At 36.0% G+C, this 20312-nt stretch overlaps 1 protein-coding gene across 1 annotated transcript in view; it reads right to left on the bottom strand.

The window, feature by feature from the left end:
* PKHD1L1 (PKHD1 like 1) overlaps positions 1–20312 on the bottom strand; it is a 160170-nt gene that overhangs the window by 28433 nt on the left and 111425 nt on the right. Inside the window, exons 59-67 of the mRNA XM_049633010.1 lie at positions 13273–13446; positions 8942–9045; positions 7901–8030; positions 6848–6969; positions 5232–5322; positions 1509–1657; positions 1304–1426; positions 412–523; positions 215–331 (exon numbers count right to left, since the gene is read on the bottom strand). Coding sequence (XP_049488967.1) covers positions 215–331; positions 412–523; positions 1304–1426; positions 1509–1657; positions 5232–5322; positions 6848–6969; positions 7901–8030; positions 8942–9045; positions 13273–13446 — 1122 coding nt within the window. The remainder of the gene's footprint in view (positions 1–214; positions 332–411; positions 524–1303; positions 1427–1508; positions 1658–5231; positions 5323–6847; positions 6970–7900; positions 8031–8941; positions 9046–13272; positions 13447–20312) is intronic.

Raw genomic sequence — 20312 nt, forward strand, 5'->3', positions numbered from 1 at the left:
TGGGACTTCTTTAACATATACAAATTTGGCAGGGGACCACTCTTCAAATTGACTGATAATCTGATTTCTTTGCTTCTCATACTGAGCAGATTCATATATAAGTTTATTTAATCATTATTTTTTTTTATTTACAGTGAAACATTATGAGATATATTCTACATATTCTTTATAGAACTTGATTAAGTAGATTTTTCAAGACTATGTTTAAACTTGCCTGAGATATCCAAAAGGCCACTAATGGCATTGTAACTCATGATCCCTGCATGGGGCTTCCGGGGTGCCATGTTATGTGCTGAAGCAAAGGTAGGCCAGCAAATCCCACTTCTCCCACCTGTTATAAAAGAAAGAAAGTTAATAAAATTCAAATATGCATTCATATGAACACCAAAATTAAATTTCTAAAATTTTCACCTGATGGAGGTCTGGTGCTCCGATGGGCAGCAGAAAGTTCGATATTTGGATCATCGTTAGTTAGGACATCAGAGCAATTAAATCCAGGGCTACTTCCAACAATTAATGAGCTCTATTAAAAAAATTCAAACAGTACAGCTTAAATAATAGCTTTTCTTCAAGAAAAACATTATAATGGGTAATTCTAAATTCCACTGTAGCAAAACACAGCCTTTCAGTTTGAGGAATGGATAATTCATAAAACCAAGATGAAAGGATGTGATTTTATGCCCTGAATAGAATTACAGTCAAATTGGAAGGGGGAAGACAGGCAGGTAAATTTTTATATATAATGACATATTTCTGTGACAGAAATATGCCCAGGGAAAAAGTAGAAACAAAAAGAGGAGAAAGTGTCAATACTATCTAAGCAAATTCAGGAAAGGTTTCACAAAGGAAATGAAAATTTAACTATGGCAATATTAGCAGGTGGCAAGCAAGAAGGGGTGAGGAGAACATGGAGGAGAGGGAAGGATACAGCATTTCCTGGCAGAAGACAATGAGAACAAGGGGAGGATGTTTGGACTAGCCAAGCTATGAAGTCATAGAGATCACTCTTTAAAAAAATTTTTTTTAACATTTATTTATTTTTGAGAGAGAGAGAGTGTCTGTGAATGGGGGAGGGACAGAGAGATAGACGGAGACAAAGAATCTGAAGCAAGCTCCAGGCTCTGAGCTTTCAGTGCAGAGGCCAACGTGGGGCTTGAACCCACAAAACATGAGATCATAACCTGAGCCAAAGTCAGATGCTTAACCAACTGAGCCACCCAGGTGCCCCATCAAGGAGATTGTTCTTATTGGAACTTCAAAACGTTCACCTTTTCTTCTTATTGTGGCTGTATTCATTTCTTACCTTAATTTGCACTGTTTTACTGGAAATTTTGTGAGATACAGCAGCTGGTGTGTAAATCATTGAAAAAATGGCCATTCCATTGTCAACCAGAGTCACATTATAGATATGCATACTCTCTGTGGTCTGTAAAACAACTTGTAGGTCACATAGCACAAAATACAATCATAAAACAAGATAAACAAGCACCATATTAGATCACATTTACCTGAAAATAAATTCCATAATCCCAGCATGTCCAAATGGTAAATCCTTGTATAAGAGAACATCCAGGAAGGCCATCTTGGTTCATATAAATACCATATAAACCTCCATGCGCTTCATTGTCAAACCACTTTTCCATGGGATTAGACTGACCTTGGAAGGAAATATGAAAATGGAGAATATTATAAGTCATGTCCTAGAGCTTTATGAACAGTACAGGTTAAATTTTTTAAAAATTAAATACAATAAAACCCTGGATTGCAATTAACTTGTTCTGCAAGTGTTCTGCAAGAGGAATAAACATTTCTAATAAATTTTAACTTGATAAATGAGTGATGTTTTGCAATATGAGTAGTACGTGATGCCAAATGTCATGTGATATGACTCAGCCCATGGTTCTTGAAATTTTCTTTGATATACAGGTGCTTTGGATTACAAGCATGTTTCCGGAATGAATTATGCTTGCAAACCAAGGTTTTACTATATATAATTCTTATGCAAATTTAAACATGATGATCAAATATTTTTATGGCTTGGCCATTTATGGCTTACTCTACTCAGTATTTAATCTTACTTAATTTGTCCCTTTACCAGTAGAATGATTGTATACTCATTTGCATAAGTTTGGTTTAGTTGCTAGCACACTGAATTTACTATATCTGACTAAACCAAACATGAATTTCATGAGAAAGTACATGAAGTTTGGATTCAAAGAAGGCTAATTTTGAAACACAAGTGATACCACTTGCTGTTTATAAAATGCTTCCCCTACACACCTTTTTGTTGCTGGTTCCTTCCGGTCACCCCATTTTCAAGTTAAGTGTCACTTCCTTAGAAGGCTTTCTCTTGACTATCTGATTCAAAGTAGCACCTCAGTTTCTCCACATGGCAATTAAAATTATTTTATTATTACTTATTCATGAATTGTCCATCTCCTCTGTCCTATTAGAATGTAAGCTTCATGAGAGAATACACTGTGTCTGTCTACCTCATTGATCACCGTATTCCCAGAGTCTAGAGGGTAATGCAGAGATAGGTGCTCATTTAACTACCTGTTGAATTAATGTATGTATGACCTTGGAAACATTGTTTAACCTTTTAGAACCTCAGTTTCTTCATATATAAAAACTTTGGGGGTACCTGGGTGGCTCAGTCAGTTGAGTGTTCATCTGACTCTTGATTTTGATTCAGGCCATGATCTCATGGTTTGTGAGATTAAGCCCCACGTCAGACTCTGAACCAATAGTGCAGAGCCTACTTGGGATTCTCTCTCTTTCTCTCTGCCTCTTCTTCTTTCTCCAAATAAATAAATAAACTTAAAAAAATGTTTTAATGCCTAACTGAGAGTAGTTTCAAACTGAAATTAAATAACCCACATAAAGTGCCTCAATAAATGGATGCTATACTCATTATTAATATATAAGATAATTATGGGGCACCTGAGTGGCTCTGTCGGTTGAGTGTCTGACTTTGGCTCAGGTCATGAGCTCACAGTTCATGGGTTTGAGCCCCACACTGGGCTCTGTGCTGACAGCTCAGAGCCTGGGCACTGTTTTGGATTCTGTGTCTCCCCCTCTCCCTGCCCCTCCCCTGCTTGTGCTCTATTTCTCTCTCAAAAATAAATAAACATTAAAAAAAATTGTTTTAAATATATAGGATAATTAAGGTGGATATTTATGAAACTTTATTTATGTCCAAGTGAGATCAGCAACCTTAATAACTCCCTCCCAACCATGCATGCATACATTGAAGGATTCCTTATATATAGCAGCATCACCTCCTGAACTTTACTTAGTACCAGTTCTCTTGTCCAAATCTCCTGGTGTTTGACTTCCTCCTATCTTCTATTGACTTTCCTTTCCTCCTAATGCTTTGGGATTGACATTTTACTCATCAACTGCCTGGATTCTGTTTTCTTTTCTCCACAAGAAGCTGTTCACATGTCTCTCCCTTGGTCCCATGCAGTGTTGCCCCTGGGACCCAGTGTGGGTCAGGGTTCCCCTCCCCACCTCCTTGCTTCTCACTGTGGGCCTCTTGGTGCCAGCCTCCCACTTGCCTGGGAGGTGGACTGGATAGGTTGGTGTCCCATTCCATGAACATAAACCCTCAATTCCTCAGTGATGTCTCCTATTTCAATTTCTCTAAATCCCAAACTTCCTTGTAAACACTCTCAATTATTTAGGAATATCACTAATTAAATATTTCTGAATATTTAATTAGTTGGTGAAACACACATATTAGTAAATGTTCATATTCACAGGTCATATTTTGACTTAAAAAAATCCAGGACTACTTCAAAGAAGTTGCAGAAGAACTACATATTGTAAAATTTTAGTCAAAGAAAACCTTTAAGTTGTTGGGAATTAAAATATTTAATAAGAGCATATAATAAGGAATTTGTTGGAAGTTGTTTTATTCCTTCAAAATGTATTTTGCATAAGAATAATATTAGCTTAAGCCCAATGATTTTTGAATTTACAGAAAAAATACTGACTCAAACAATCTTAAAAACAACCATACTGAGATATAAAAACCAGATGTACAAGGGATATAAAGTATTCAGAGAAAGTCCCATTTCCCCTAAGTTTCTCAAGAGGTGAACCCTGCAGTTCTAGTATTTATTTTATTTTGATATGATAATTCAACTAACTGAAAAACCAAAAGGTTATAAAAAATTATACAATAATAAGTCACCAGTCACCCTGATCTTACTCACCTTGTTTTTTTGTTTGTTTGTTTGTTTTTATACTTTGTGTCTCTTTAAACACAAATACCCTACATATTCATATTTTCTTTCCTTTCTTCCATAAAGCATATCACAAACAAAACTATATTGTATATATATTGTTCTGCAATCTCCATTTATCACTTAAGAATATCTTTGGGGATTTCTCTCTCCATATCAGTACATCAATATGTATCTTCTTCCTTATTTTTGAGAGGTCCCTAGTGTTCCAATGTCTGGCTTTATAAAACTAGTCCACTGTTATTGTACACAAGGCAGGGCCCAGTTTCCTGCTAGCAGACAATGCTGTGATGAATCACCTTGTTCATAAATCATTTTCTAAGTGTTGTAGAGGCAAATGTTAGATTGCCAGAAGTGGAAATGTTGAGCCAAAGGCAAATGCTCCTATAATTTTGGCAGCTACTGCCCTGGTCCCCTTTATAGGAGTTGGTTATATTTGTCATTCAACCAGCAATGTGTAGATGTCCTAGCTTTCCTACAGCCTTGCCAAAAGAGTAGTTGTTTGGTTAATTTTGGACTTTTACTCATCTAATAGAAATGTATCCGAGAACTGTTTATGCCCTTTGACTTTTTCATGCTTGTAGGTTTAAACACAGGAAGAGTGAACATTAATTCCTCTAAAGAAGAAGCATGAAACAGTGTCATATCCCTAGAGATATGTATCTCTATGCTTGAAAGTGTTACTTTTGTGAAAGTAGTAGTGGGATGAGGCACTCACTGGTCCAACACCAGCCACATCAAGAATTGAAGTGACTGCTAGAGTTTTTCAATCATAAACATGGAAGAGTAATTATCCTTAAAAGTCTATTCCTTTTTTCTTTAGACCCAATGGTATCTTCAAATAATTTAGCTTGTTGACTTCTTTTAGTGTCCTGGAGGAAGAGATACTATATGTTGAACTAACAAACAATAATTATTTCTTTCTAACCAATTTGAACACGGTATTTCCTAGTTTTAGTGGCTCTGTGCCAAAAGACTTACTTGAGCAAGGTTCACCATCAATACGGTATCCCACCCTTCCAAATCCAGCCACGACATTATTTTGTAAGACTGTATTGGTCCCTCTGTTTACCTAGCACAGTGATAAAGAAAATGCCATGGGTCAGGCTCTTATACAACTATACAAAGAGATCAAGTATCAACATATATAGGAAAACTAATTATGACTACTCTTTAGGAGGAAAAATGTGTTTCATTATTCACCCTGTCCAAATTTACATTATAAATGAAGTATTGAAATTACCTTAGGTTCTTGGTATAAAATCATCACTAGATACTATGCCTTAGATTTCATTAGAAAACTACACGAAAGATATTTTTTTTTTTATTTCAGTCACAAAATCCACTGGGTATCACTCAATAATTATAAGCCAAGGGCCAAATTCAGTACTACAGCAAGGTTAGTAGGATTTTATCACTCTTTGGTTATATTATGTTACCAATTTAACTTATTAAGAAAAAAACAACTAAGGCAATTACAGTAGACCATAAGATTCAATAGAAGCACTCACTAGTTTAAATAAAATCTGCTATAATAAAAACTGGTTAGGCAGTCACTGAACAATTTTATTTTATGAGACCAAAGTGGCAAAAAATGAAATGCATATAGTACAGAAGATTTAGTTTTTGCCTCTGGTGTCAGTGAAACAGCCAAAACTTCAACTATTTAAAGTATATTAAGCACTTTTATTTTTAAATATTATGATAAGAGAACAGAGTCAAGTGAAATCCATAAAAGTAAAATTAGTGTCTTTTCTTTCAAAAGGTACAGAAAACTTTAAAGATTTAGAATTGCCATTGGATGACATTTTCACATCTATAAATAGATGAAAGAGAACATTATCATAAATGTATATGTTTCAGGATTTTAGGTTTTACTTTAAGGTAATTGTTAATAGTTGCACAAAAACAAAACTCAATCCTTACCCCATATTCCGAAGAGAGCTATTTTTAAAATTCCTTTTGGTTCCTATGGCATAGGTAAGTAAAATAAAAACAAGATGGAGCTTTATTTCCTCCAAACCCTTCCTCTGTACTTTCTATTTGCTTGCCTGCCTTCTCATCCTACCCCTAACAACCTACAGTGATTGAAGAAACTTTATGAGCAACAAGAAGGGTTCAGCTAAGAATACCGATTAGACTAAATAACTTTGCATAGAGAATCATAAGAGTTTTAGATGAGAAAGAGATTTTAAAGATTCTGTAGTCTATTACTCTAGTTTTCCTTACGAAGAAGAAAACTAAATTCAAAGTAGTAATATCGACAGGGCACTCAGTCAATTAACAGCAGAGAGACCCTGTACCAGAACTTCAAAGTGATAACTAATGTTGGAGAAACAAGGAAATAAGAGAATATTTAAACCACTGGACATCAACACAAAGAAAAATCCAATGGCTGTGGGAGCTTTCCACATCTTTTAAGAAAGTTTATTCTCTCCTTTCTTTAGCCTATTTTATTAGTTCACCAATCTTTAAGGAAGAAATAGTTTTCAGTATTTTGAGAATTACAGTTTCTACAGAATTTATGATCTTCAGTGAAGAAATTACAAATTATAATTTTGTATACCTTTGTATAACTATAAATCTGATCACTCTACCTCAATTGCTGCATGCCAGAGAGTTGAACTTAAATCCTTTCTGTTTTGATAGGTTCCCGGCCAAACTGAAAGTGCCACCAAGTTTCCTCGAACTCTGTTGGCATCCCCCCATATTCTTATTCCTGCAAAAAATTAATAAAATCCCCTCAAATACGTAAAAATTTGCAATGAGTCCTATGGGGAATGTCTTTCATGTTTCCATGAAATTCATTTTCTAGTTTGAGCCTGACAAATCAACCTCCTAAATTCTAGAGTACACCTTTTGAACTCTACCTCTTTAATAGACTACCTGCATTAAAATCTTCTGGGGTGCCTATTAAATATGTGGGTTGACAGGCTCTGCCTCAGATTTTACCAAACACATCAATTTTATACACATTAATGAGTTTGTATTGTGCTTTATACATGATATTCAAGAAAGTATAACCCCCTAAAACCAAGTCCAATTTTTAAAAAATAGTAACCTTTATTTGTGAATAATCTTTTTGATTGATATGTGAGTAGTATTTTAAGAGTCATAGTAATTTAAACTATTGGTGATTAGATGATTCACACGATATCATGGTCTGGTAAATAATTCTAGAGTTGTACTGCTATGGCTATGATAGCCATAGCCACATGCAACTACTTCAATATAAAGTAAGTACAATTCAAGTTAAGTGCAATTAGGGGTGCCTGGGTGGCTCAGTCAGTTGAGCATGTGACTCTCGATTTTGGCTGGGATCGTGATCCCGGGATCATGGAGTGAGTTCCATGACAGGCTCCACGCCTGCTTGGAATTCTCCCTCTGCCCTCTCCCCGACTCGCACTCTCTCTCTCACTATATATAAAAAAAAAAAAAGTACAATTAAAATTAAAAATCCAGTTATTCAATCACAGTAGCCACATTTTAAGTGCTCAGTAGCCACATGTGGTTTAGTAATTACCATATTAGCATAGATACAGGCCATTTCCATTCTCACAAGAAGATCAATTAAACAGCATGGCTCTAGAGTCTTCAGATAAGATTGTCTCAGGAAGCATGTTATTTGGACAAAAATATTATCATACTACCTTCCCCCACTGTAAAGTGAATGATGTTGTCATCTATGTCCACTCCATCTGTTCCAAACACACCGATTGCTGGGGAAAAGCCATTATGAAAGGCACAGCCTCGAATATAAGATGAGCCATGATCTTGAATCTATGAAACATCAGGATTCAGTGAAAATTTTACAAATAAAATTAAATATATTTGAAGAAAAAATTTGAAGTAAGTGATTTTCAGGAAATAAATGTTCATAAATAAAATACTCAATTTACTTTCCATGAAAGAAGATGATCTCCCTGTATATCTTTTAATCCTGGAAATTTCCATATGTCTTCAAATTATGATTAAGTAAAACAAAAATGCATATTTAAATGTAGATAAAAATTCTGAAGTACTTTTCTATGCATTTATTTTCTATCATTACCTATAAAATGTTAAGGAACTAAAAAGTATTTTTCAGAATAATTTATTATATGATTAAGCAGGGACTTTTTTTAATTAAAAAAGGTGATGCTCTAGGCAGGGAGTTACAGTCAAATGTCTGTAGGAACCAGTCAATGAATAGGACTAGGGCTGTAAACCTCAAACCTGCAACATTATTTTTCATTTCCATAAGAAACATGTTCTCTCTCAATTTTTCTTCAATCACCAGCCTTCTAAGCACATCTATTTTGACAGAGGCTTGATATGCACACATACTTTTCACTTGAGAAATATGAGCAAACCCCGCTATGTTTAATAGAAACTATTTGGAAGTATTTTTGGTCACTGCAATATAAAGTGGAGATATGAAATAATATCACAGATCTTTAATTCTTTCACCTTTGTGCTCCTTTTTTCTGTGTTTTCTTTCTGCCTTTTTTTTTTACTGACTTTAAATGCGTGACGTGGGTAAATCAAATGCTATGAGTCTAAAAAAGTTGGTGCGAAATGTATCTAAGGAAGTTACATTAGATCATAGTTTTAGCAATTCTAAGATATGGCATTTTTAGTAAAGTTAAATGAAAATCAAATCAAAATCAAAATGTTTCATTTTGAATATACACAAAAATTCAAGTACAAACCTGTTCTAAGTTAAGAAATGTTACTGCATATCTTGGATCTGTGCTATCCCTGAAGCCTTCTTGACCACAGTGATAAAATTCCACATTGCTTATCCTTGCATTTCCTGGCAGGGTAGGGAAGAAAGAGTTACATTTTTTTTTCTTGAAATAATAAAATTTGTGTTTTTGTAAGCTATAAGAATTTTAATTTTCCAAATAACAAATTTGTTTTTAACTTTTTCATTGAAATTTCATTTGTTCTTCTTTGTTCCTTTAATCTAAATAAGGCAGTATTTCTGGACTTTTTTTCACTGCCCTCCACAAGGGCCTTTTTGGACTTTTTTCTAATAGCCTCCCCTCCCCATGAAATTTCAATACCTCAGATATACTATATATCTGTTAATATATGGTGGCTCTTTGGGGGCCACAAACCATTGCTCATGTAAGTTTTTTGGTCCTGTTAAGAGCCATTTTTCATCCCCTTGGTAGTGATATTGTCCCTTTTGAGAACGCATGACATAAAGCACAAGATATAATTTACCCAACAGTTCAATTTTGATGCTCTAAAGAGATTTTAAGGGCATTATCTTTACATAATCCCTTCCAGAATAAGCATTGTAAGTATCTGCTCATCAGTTTGTCATAAGTACCATTGAGGTGACAAGAGACAATTTCATAGATTAGTAATAACAGCAATAGCAATCCATGAGAGATTACTCTGCCAAGTGCTGCACTAAGGGCTTAAAAGACAATTTGTGGTTTAATTCAAATCCTATGAGTTAGGAAGTTTTATTATTCTTATATTCTATATAAGAAAATAGAGCCACAGAGAATCATGGCTCATAAGCAACAGTAGAGGATATTTCCTGTTTCAAAAACTGATATTTAATAAAATGCAGTGGAGAAGAGTTACTTTGTACTGCAGGGAAAAGCCTGTCTCAAAACCCATGAGCCAGCAATTGGATGTACGATGAAGAACATAATCATAAGCTAGAGACAGAGAAGAAATGGTTACTACAGATCATCTGGGCCTATAAAAGCCATAGATGTGTATAACATCACAAAACAATTTATAGGAGCAAGGAAAAATTGTCATGAGTATTGGATCCATCATGGATTTGAAGTGAGGCAGGTGTGGATTAGTATCCATGGTCAGAGCAATTTCATCCCTCTAATAATCTATTTATCTGTCTTTAAAAGGGGACAATATTTATGCATAGCACTATGGGGATTAAATGAGATAATATATGTTAAATGTTTAGCACAGTGCCTGGAATATTGTGCCATGATCATCATTACTGTTACCATCAGTTAAGCTCCTGTTGACATATTATAGCCAACAGGTAGAAGATATACTGGGATGACTTCTTGCTCAGTTTAAAAGCTTTCTAAAATTAGAACTGTTGCAAAACATAATAGGCAGAATTATGAACAAGTGAAGACCTGCTAAACATTTCAAGTCAAGAATAAATGAGTGAATCCTGGAACCCAGATTGTGGGATCAAAATATCAGTTTCCAAATAAAAGAATCAGCATTACTTGGAGGAATGACTTAGTCTCAGGCTCGGAAGAACAAAACAAAAGACATGCGTTTGTCACATCAGAAACTGAAGAAGCTAACGAAACCTAAATCAAAAGGACTTAGGCATAAACATGAAAATGTTTTGAAGGTCAGTGATGGGCCATTTTCATTTGTCAATGGCAACTGGGCATTTGTAATATCAGTAAGATTAACAATCACAATCCATATATGGATTAGAAAACACCAAATATGTTTAAATCCACAGAGCTCATAATGACACTAATAACAAACAAAAATTAAAGATGCTTTGTCACCTTTGGAGAATGGTTGGGCACCAACTTACTACTTCAGAACTAGGTAATAATAGGAAAGAATCAGGCATTTTTCCTACACTTCGTATATAAACTATTTCTCAGGGTAGTCAAATAGTTGTCTGGGGAAGCTTCTCTTTACAGAAATATTCTAGATTACAAATAAGAAGGGAGTGGTAGAATTAAAATATCACCACTTTAAACCTCAGTGATTTAACAGATCCAGGCAATGATCATTAATAGCTGCTAACTTCACAAAAGAAGCTTATCAGACACAAACGGAATAATCATACATTACATGTCTACTTAGTGGAAAAGTACACCGTCAACCATGAAGAATTCTTGCCTAAAAATTGGGTCTGAGTATGATCAATTTTTTAGCTCTAAACTACCTATGATAGAAAATACAAAGGATACAGGAACAAGTGAAGTTCTAGGGATGAATTACTAAATTCTAGACTGTTGGAAATACTACTGAACAGGTGATCTAGGTTCTTTTGTACATAAACTGCAAGAAGAGATACATGAATCAGAGATTTAAAATTCACAGGGGCACCTGGGTGGCTCAGTTGGTTAAGCGTCCGACTTCGGCTCAGGTCATGATCTCACGTCTGTGAGTTCGAGCCCCGCGTCGGACTCTGTGCTGACAGCTCAGAGCCTGGAGCCTGTTTCAGATTCTGTGTCTCCCTCTCTCTCTGACCCTCCCCCATTCATACTCTGTCTCTCTCTCTGTCTCAAAAATAAATAAATGTTTAAAAAAATTATAAAATTCACAACCAATTGCAGCATGGTCTTATTTAGATCCTGATTTGAACAAAGGGAATGCAAGCAGAAGGAAGGAAGGAAGGAAAGAGAAAGAATAAATTGGGGGAGTCTGAATAATCATTTGATATAAGGTATTACATTAACATTTTAGCATCTGATACTTACAAACATTTTTATTTATTTTTATTTATTTATTTTTTAACTCACGGACCGCAAGATCATGACCTGAGCCGAAGTCGGCCGCCCAACCGACTGAGCCACCCAGGCGCCCCTCTTACAAACATTTTTAAAGTCTTTTAAAGTTACATGCTGAAATATTTTTAGATGAAATAATATGTGATTGCTTCATTTACAATACCCAAGATATGGGAACAACCTAAGTGTCCACCAATGGATGAATGGATAAAGAAGATGGGGCATATATGAACAATGGAACATTATTAAGCCATTTAAGAAAAGAGGAACTCTTACCATTTGCTACCATTTGCCACAACACAGACAGACCTTGAGGGCATTATGCTAAGTGGGGTAAGTCAGAGAAAGACAAATACTGTATGAAACTCATATGTGGAATCTAAAAAAGCCATATTCATAAAAACAGAGTAGAATGGTGGTTACCAGGAGCTGGGGTGGTAGTGGTGGGGAATTAGGAAGATGTTGTTTAAGGGTATAAACTTGCAGCCTGCGGCTAAATAAATTCTGGAGATCTAATGTACAACGTAGTGATTACAGTCAACAACACTGTATTGTAACTTCAGAATTGCTAAGGGACTAGATCTTTATTGCTCTCGCCACACAAAAGACATATTATGTGCATGAAAGAGATGTTAGCTGACACTACAATGGTAATCATATTGGGATATATAAATGTATCAACATAAATACAGTGTACACCTTAAACTTATACAATGTTATGTCAATTATATCTCAATAAAAAAATGTATGTGGTTGCTTCAAAATAACCCAGGGGCTTGAAGAGAGTGGGTGGTCGTATAGTTGAAACAAGAATGACCAAAGTTGACCATTGTGGTACCTAGTGATGGGTACACTGGGGTTCATTACACATTTCTCTATGTTTGAAAATTTTGTATATATTTGAAATTTTCCTTCAAACAAAATTAACAGATCTATTGTGCTTATTATCAAATGATTTCTGTTTGGGTGAGAAGCTGGGCTGTTACCTAAGGTCATTATTAATTTAATAATTCTTATTGTCTATGAAGATAAAATAAGTAGAAAAATGTCAGGGATTTGGTTGTTGAGGGTAGCACCTGGGTTTACATAATCCCTCTCAAGGCTTCATTCTCCCATGTGTTAAAAACAAGACAACAGGCCCAAATTGGGAGTTGCTTATGCAACATGGTGACATGCTCGGCCCCATGTCACCAAACTGAGACTGAACTTAATTACAGTTCCACTCCCAGAAATGGAATCTTAAACCAGTCAGTCAGGAATCACCTGATCAGCACTGGTTAGGTAATCTCCCTGATTAGCCCCTGACGTCCCCTAGAGGCAAGTAACCTGCTCCCTTCTGCCTGTAAAAGTATTTCATTTTGCACAGCTCTGTGGAGCTCCTTTCTATCCGCTAGATCAGACACTGCCTGATTCACAACCCATTGATTAAAGCCAGTAAGATCTTTAAAATGTACTCACTTGAATTTTTTAAACACGTGTGATCCTAAAAAGAAGTGACAATTGTTTAAGAAATGACTAAACATAGAAGAGACCATGTTATCTTTCAAATTTGTACCAACCTTTAAATGTCATCATATTTTCAGTGAATGAGCTGACCAGGACACGTGCACCAAAAGATTCCTTGAACCAACCTGGGTAATCTTCACCAAATATTTTGATGTTCCTACTCAGTATCCCAACATCAGCTGCTAACGTGTAGCTCTGACCTGTTCCAGGAACATGGTATCTTTCAGCTACAACAGAAAGGACAGCTAGATTATTACCAATGCTGAGAAATACCTGTGTTTATCAGTTCCTTTGTAATTCACAGGCCACATAAATTTCTAATATGCCAAAAGTCAACACAAATGTGTGAATTAATTAGATTTGCATGCTTAAACATACATAGATGGCAGACTGAAATTATGATAGTTTTAATTTTTTTCTTTCCAAGTTTTTATTTAAATTCCAGTTAACATATAGCATAATATTGGTTTCACGTGTAGAATTTGGTTATACAACACTTACGTACAACACCCGGTGCTCATCCCAAGTGCCCTCCTTAATCTCTCTCACCTATTTAACCGATCCCCCCCCACACCTGCCCTCTCGTAACCATCAGCTTGTCCTCTATACTTAAGAGTCTGTTTCTTGCTTTTCCTGTCTTTCTTCCCCCCCCCATATTCATTTGTTTTGTTTCTTAAATTCCACGTATGAGTAAAATCACATGGTATTTGTTTTTCTCACACTTACTTGTTTCACTTAGCTTAATACCCCCTAGCTCCATCCACGTTGTTGCAAATGGCAAGATTTCACTCTCCTTTATGGTTGAATAATACTTCACTGTGTATATATGTACGTATGTATATACATATATACCACATCTTCTTTATCCATTCATCAGTCAATGGATATTTTGGCTCTTTCCATAATTTGACTATTGTAGATAATGTTGCTAGAAACATCAGGGTACATGTATCCCTTTGAATTACTATTTTTGTATCCTTTGGGTCAATACCAGGTAGTGCAATTGCCAGATCATAGATGGTTCTATTTTTAACTTTCTGAGGAACCTCCATAGTGTTCTCCAGAGTTGTTGCAGCAATTTGCATTCCTACCAACAGTGCAAGAGAATTCCCCTTTCCCCACATTTTCTTCAACACCTATTATTTCCTGTATTGTTAATTTTAGCCATTCTGACTTGTGTGAGGTGATATCACACCAGTTGTAGTTTTGATTTGATGATGAGTGATGTTGAGCATCTTTTGATGTGTCTTTTAGCCATCTGGATATCTTCTTTGGAAAAATGTCTTTTCATGTTTTCTGCCTATGCTTTAATTGGATTATTTGTTTTTTAGGTGTTGAGTTGTATAAATTCTTTATATATTTTGGATACTAACCCTTTATCAGATATGCCATTATTCCCCCATTGTGCAGGATGCCTTTTAGTTTTGTTGATTGTTTCCTTCACTGTGCAGAAGCTTTTTATTTTGATGAAGTCCCAATAGTTTATTTTTACTTTTGTTTTCCTTGCCTCAGGAGATATATCTAGTAAGAAGTTGCTACGGCCTATGTCAAAGCACTTACTGCCTGTGTTCTCCTCTAGGATTTTAATGGTTTATTGTCTCACATTCAGGTTTTTAATCCATTTTGAATTTGTTTTTGTATATGGTATAAGAAAGAGGTCCTCTTTCATTCTTTTGCATGGTGCTTCCAGTTTTCCTAACATAATTTGTTGAAGAGACTTTTTCCCATTGGATATTCTTTCCCGCCTTGTTGAAGATTAGTTGACCACAGAGTTATGGGTTCATTTCTGGATTTTCTATTCTATTCCATTAATCTATGTGTCTGTATGTGTGCCAATACCATACTGTCTTAATAATTATAGCTTTGTAATATAGCTTGAAGTCCAGAATTATGATGCATCTGGCATTACTTTTCTTTTCCAAGACTGCTTTGCCTATTCAGGGTCTTTTGTGGTTCCATACAAATTTTGGGATTGTTTATTTTAGCTTTGTGAAAAATGCTGGTGGTATTTTGATAGGGATTGGATTAAAAGTATAGATTGCTTTGGGTAATATAGACATTTTAACAATATTTGCTATTCCATTGCACAAGCATGGACTGTTTTTCCATTTCTTTGTGTCTTCTTCAATTTCTTTCATCAGTGTTTTATACTTCAGAGTACAGATCTTCACCCCTTTAGTTATGTTTATTCTTAGGTATCTTATGGTTTTTGGTGCAATTGTAAATGGAACTGATTCCTTGATTTCTCTTTCTGCTGCTTCATTATTGGCGTATAGAAATGCAAAAGATTTCTGTATGTTGACTTTTGCATCTATCTTCATCAGGGATATTAGCCTGTAGTTCTCTTTTTTAGTGGAGTCTTGGTCTGGTTTTGGGATCAGGGTAAAGCTGGCCTTGTAGAATGAGTTTGTAAGTTTCCTTCTATTTCTGTTTCCTTGGAATAGTTTGAGAAGAATAGTTATTAACTCGCTAAATGTTTGGCAGAGTTAAACTATAAAGCCATCTGGCTCAGGATGGGAGATTTATTTATTGGGAGATTTTTCACTACTGATTCAACTACTTTGCTAGTTATCAGTTTGTTCAAGCTTTCTATTTCTTCCTGTTTCAGTTTTGGTAGTACATATGTTTCTAATAATTTCTCCATTTCTTCTAGGTTGTCCAATTTGTTGGCATATAATTTTCCATAATATTCTCTTACAGTTGTTTGTATTTCTGTAGTACTGGTTGTTAATTTATCCTCTCATTTGTGATTTTATATATTTGGGCCCTTTCCTCTTTTCCTTTTGATATGTCTGGTTAGGGGTTATCAATTTTATCAATTTTTTCAAAGAACCAGCTCCTGGCTTCATTGATCTGGTCTATTTTTTTAGTTTCTATATCATTTATATCTGCTTTAATCTCAATTATTTTCCTTCTGTTGGATTTTGGCTTCAATTGTTCTTTTTCTAGCTCCTTTTAGTACGAGGTTAGGTTATTTATTGGAGATTTTTCTTGCTTCTTAAAGTAGGCCTGTATTGCTATATACTTCCATCTAATGACTGCTTTTGTTGCATCCCAAGGGTTTTGGACCATCGTGTTTTCATTTTCATTTGTTTCCATGTATTTTTAATATCTTTTTTAATTTCTGTATTGATCCATTCATTTTTACCAGGATGTTCTTTAACCTCCATATATTTTTGGTCTTTCCAAAGTTTTTCTTGTGGTTGACTTCAAGTTTCATAGCATTGTGATCTGAAAATATACATGGTATGATTTCAATCTTTTTGTACTTATTGAGGCCTGATTGGTGACCCAGTATATGGTCTATTCTGGAGTTCCATGTGCACCTGAAAAGAATGTGCATTCTGCTATTTTAGGATGAAATGTTCTGAATATATCTGTTAAGTCCATCTGGTCCAGTGTGTCATTCAAAGCTATTGTTTCCTTGTTGACTTTCTGCTTAGATGATCTGTTCATTGTTGTAAGTGGGGTGTTAAAGCCCCTACTATTACTGTATTATTATCAATTAGTTCTTTATGTTTGTTCTTGTTTTATATATTTGGGTTCTTTCATGTTGGGGGCACAAATACTTACAATTATTAGATCTCGTTGGAGTGTTCCCTTTATTATGATATAGTGCTCTTCTTCATCTCTTGTTACAGTCTTTGTTTTTAAATCTAGTTTGTCTGATATAAGTATTGCTACTCTGCCTTTCTTTTGACATCCATTTGTGTGATAAATGTTTCTCCATCCCCTCACTTTCAATCTGCAAGTGTCTTTAGTTCTAAAATGAGACTCTTGTAGGCAGCATATAAATGGGTCTTTTTTTTTTTAATTCATTCTGACACCCTATGTCTTTTGATTTGACTGTTTAATCCATTTACCTTCAGAGTAATTATTGATAGGTATGTATTCAGTGTCATTTTATTACTTGTTTTGTTTTGTTTCTGGAGATTTCTCTGTTCCTTTCTTGTCTTTGTCACTTTTGGTCTTTCCTTTCCACATAGAGTCCCTTTTACTATTTCTTGGAGGGCTAGTTTAATGGTCATAAAGTTCTTTAGATTTTGTTAGTCTGGGAAACTCTTTGTGTCTTTTTCTATTCTGAATGAAAGCCTTGCTGTCATAGAGTATTCTTGGCTGCAGATTTTTCCCATTCAGCATGTTGAATATATTATGCCACTCCCTTTTGGCCTGCCAGGTTTCTGTTGAGAGATCTGCAGCTAGCCTTATGAACTCTCCCTTGTAAGTTAGGGACCACTTTTGTCTTACTGCTCTTAGAATTTTTTCCTTTATCACTATATTTTGCAAATATAATTACAATATGTCTTGGTGTTGGCCTGCTTTGTTGATTTTGATGGGAATTCTCTGTGCCTCCTGGATCTGGATATCTGTTTCCTTCTCCAGATTAGGGAAATTTTCTATTATTTCCCCAAATAAATTTTCTTCCTTCTTTTCTCTCTCTTCTTTATCTGGGACTTCTATAATATAAATGTTGTTACATTTGATGGGAGTCACTGAGTTCCCTAAATCTATTCTTGTGATCCATAGTTCTTTCTCTCTTTTGTTCAGCTTTATTTTCCATTATTCTAGCTTCTATATCACTTATTCATTCCTCTTCTCCTTCTATTCTTGTGTTCATTGCTTCCAGTCAGTTGCAAATTTCAGTTATTGCATGTTTCATTTCAATTTTTTTTTAACTATTTTATATCTGTGGTAAGTCCCTTCCTGACATCTTCCATTCTTTTCCTAATCCCAGTGAGTATCCTTATGATTGTTGCTTTAAATTCTCCATCAGATATGTTATTTATATCAGTTTCACTTAGATCTCTGGATGTGACCTTATCTTTTTCTTTCATGTGGGATGAATTCCTCCATCTTGGCATTTTGTCTAAATTTCTGTCTTCTTCTTTGTGTTAGAAAAGTCTGTTATGTGTCCTGCTACTTAGATGGTTTTATGAGGAAAAGATCATGTCTCTAGTGTCTGCTGGATGTACACTGCTATAGTGTTTTGGCTGCTATCCTTCAGGCTAGTTGTCTGCAGAGGCTCTCCTTGCCTGCAGTGGGCAGTGTTTGGTACTTGGCCATAGTGTGCCGGGTTTTAAGTAGGTTTGCTCTGGTCTGCCTGTTAAGTGAGACCTGATGCTACTTCCACTAGAACTGAAGCCCTGCAGAAGTCTCTGGTCAGGAGACATAGTATGGGCAGGAATTTCTGCTGGTCTTTTAAGGAAGGGGCCCACCATGCTGGGATTGGGGCACACTTGACTGAGAAGGGCCATACTGGTAGAGCACAGCAGTGTGGGAGCTGGTGTAAGTAGACTAGGCAACCAGTGTTGGTGCTGTGCTGTTTACTGAAGGTGGTTCTGTGTTTATGCTGAGGGACAGGGGTGGGAAATGGTGCTAGGCAGCTCCTTTGTCCCCAGAGAGGAGTCTCCAGGCACAATCCCTCTCAGGGAAGCACTCCCAAAACAGCAAATAATCTCCCTGCTGTATGTCCCAGACATTTTTCAGATTGTTGTTTCCACACTGTCTGTCCCCCACCCCCACCCCCCGGTTGTCTGCCTGCCTTCACTTCAGGAGCAGGGTAGTGCCCTCAGGGCTCTATCCCAGGCAAGCCTGCTGACTTTTAAAACTCCAGGCTTTAGGAACATGGTGTGATGGGGACCTGCACTGGTCTTCTGAGGGAGAGGCCCACCGCCCTGTGACTGAGGCTGGCTTGACCAAGAAGGGCAGTCCCGCCAGAGCACAGGGGTGTGGGACTCGGAAGAGGCAGGCCAGGCAGCCAGTGTCAGAGACCAGCTGTATGTGGCTCTGCAGCTATGCTGAGGGACAGGGAAGGGAAACGAGGCCCCTGGATGGCTGAGACAGAGACGCATCTCCATGAATTCTACCTTTCACAGAACTGCTCCAAGAAGAGGGAACAGTCTCTCCCTGTGTTTTAGGCATTCCTCAGATTCTGCCAGCTGCCTCCCAGGTTGTTTGCCTGCCTTCTTTCCAGGAGCAGGGTAGAACCTTAAGGGCTTTATACAAGCCATGCCCACATACCTTTAAAACTCTAGTCTTCCAGACCTGCTGGTTGCAAAAACTCACAAAAATCAGCCCCTCTGTTTTCCTAGGCAATAACTTTGAGGAAGTGTTCTCCTCGTGCTTACCCCTGTGTGCTATGCTCTCTCTTGCCTTTCTCCATGACCAGGGTTCCCTCCTCTCCACAGCACCTCCACAGTGATTCGTTTCTCTTCTAACCCATGTCTCTGCACCTCCTACTTTCTTTCTCCATGTGGCTTCTCTGTCTAGTTGTAGAGTTTGTTCTGTCAGTCTTCAGGTTGATTTCTTGGGTATTCAGAATGATTTGACAGTTATCTAGTTGTGTTCAAGGGACACGATGAGTCTATAGCATCTTCCTATTACGTTGCCATCTTAGATCCCCCCATAATACTTTTTAATTTATAAAATGAAATAAATAAAAAGCATTTCTTCTGTTTACACCAAAAGTATGATTATAATCAGCAATTATGAAGTTATTGTTTACTTGGTAGTAACAATACCAATATTGTAGTAACAATAACAATAACTTCAAATTATAAATTAAATCACTGTTGTAAGGCCAAGTTGAGAAAATGAAGTAGAGAAGTAAAATAATTTGTCCAAGGTCATATGGATAATCAGAAGCACACAGATATTATCTTTTATGATGCCTGAACTTTGGTTTGTTCCAATTTTCCTATAGCATATTTTATACTGATCACATTTTTTTACAAATGTGTAGTAGCATATCAAGCGCAGTCTATACACTTATATCTTAATGATTTGTAAAATATAATCTAAATTACATTCTACACTTCTAGAACTCTTACTCAAAATTTTAAGGCAAGCAGGTGTATTTCAACAGAAATAAATGTTTGGTAGTTTAAATGAAAGAATCTATAATGTCAAACTTATAAAAACAACTTGTTTTATAATTACAGTGTTGGTCAACAAGCTTTTTCCTTTTGATTTAAAAAAATGTGTGACATAGAATGATAGATACATATGCTTCCATCAAAATACTGGCATTAAAATTTCTTTGAAGTTTCTTTTCCATGAACGTCAAACATCTGCCTATCAATCATGCCACATT

The sequence above is a fragment of the Panthera uncia genome, chromosome F2 (assembly GCF_023721935.1).
Source record: "Panthera uncia isolate 11264 chromosome F2, Puncia_PCG_1.0, whole genome shotgun sequence".
Taxonomy (NCBI): domain Eukaryota; kingdom Metazoa; phylum Chordata; class Mammalia; order Carnivora; family Felidae; genus Panthera; species Panthera uncia.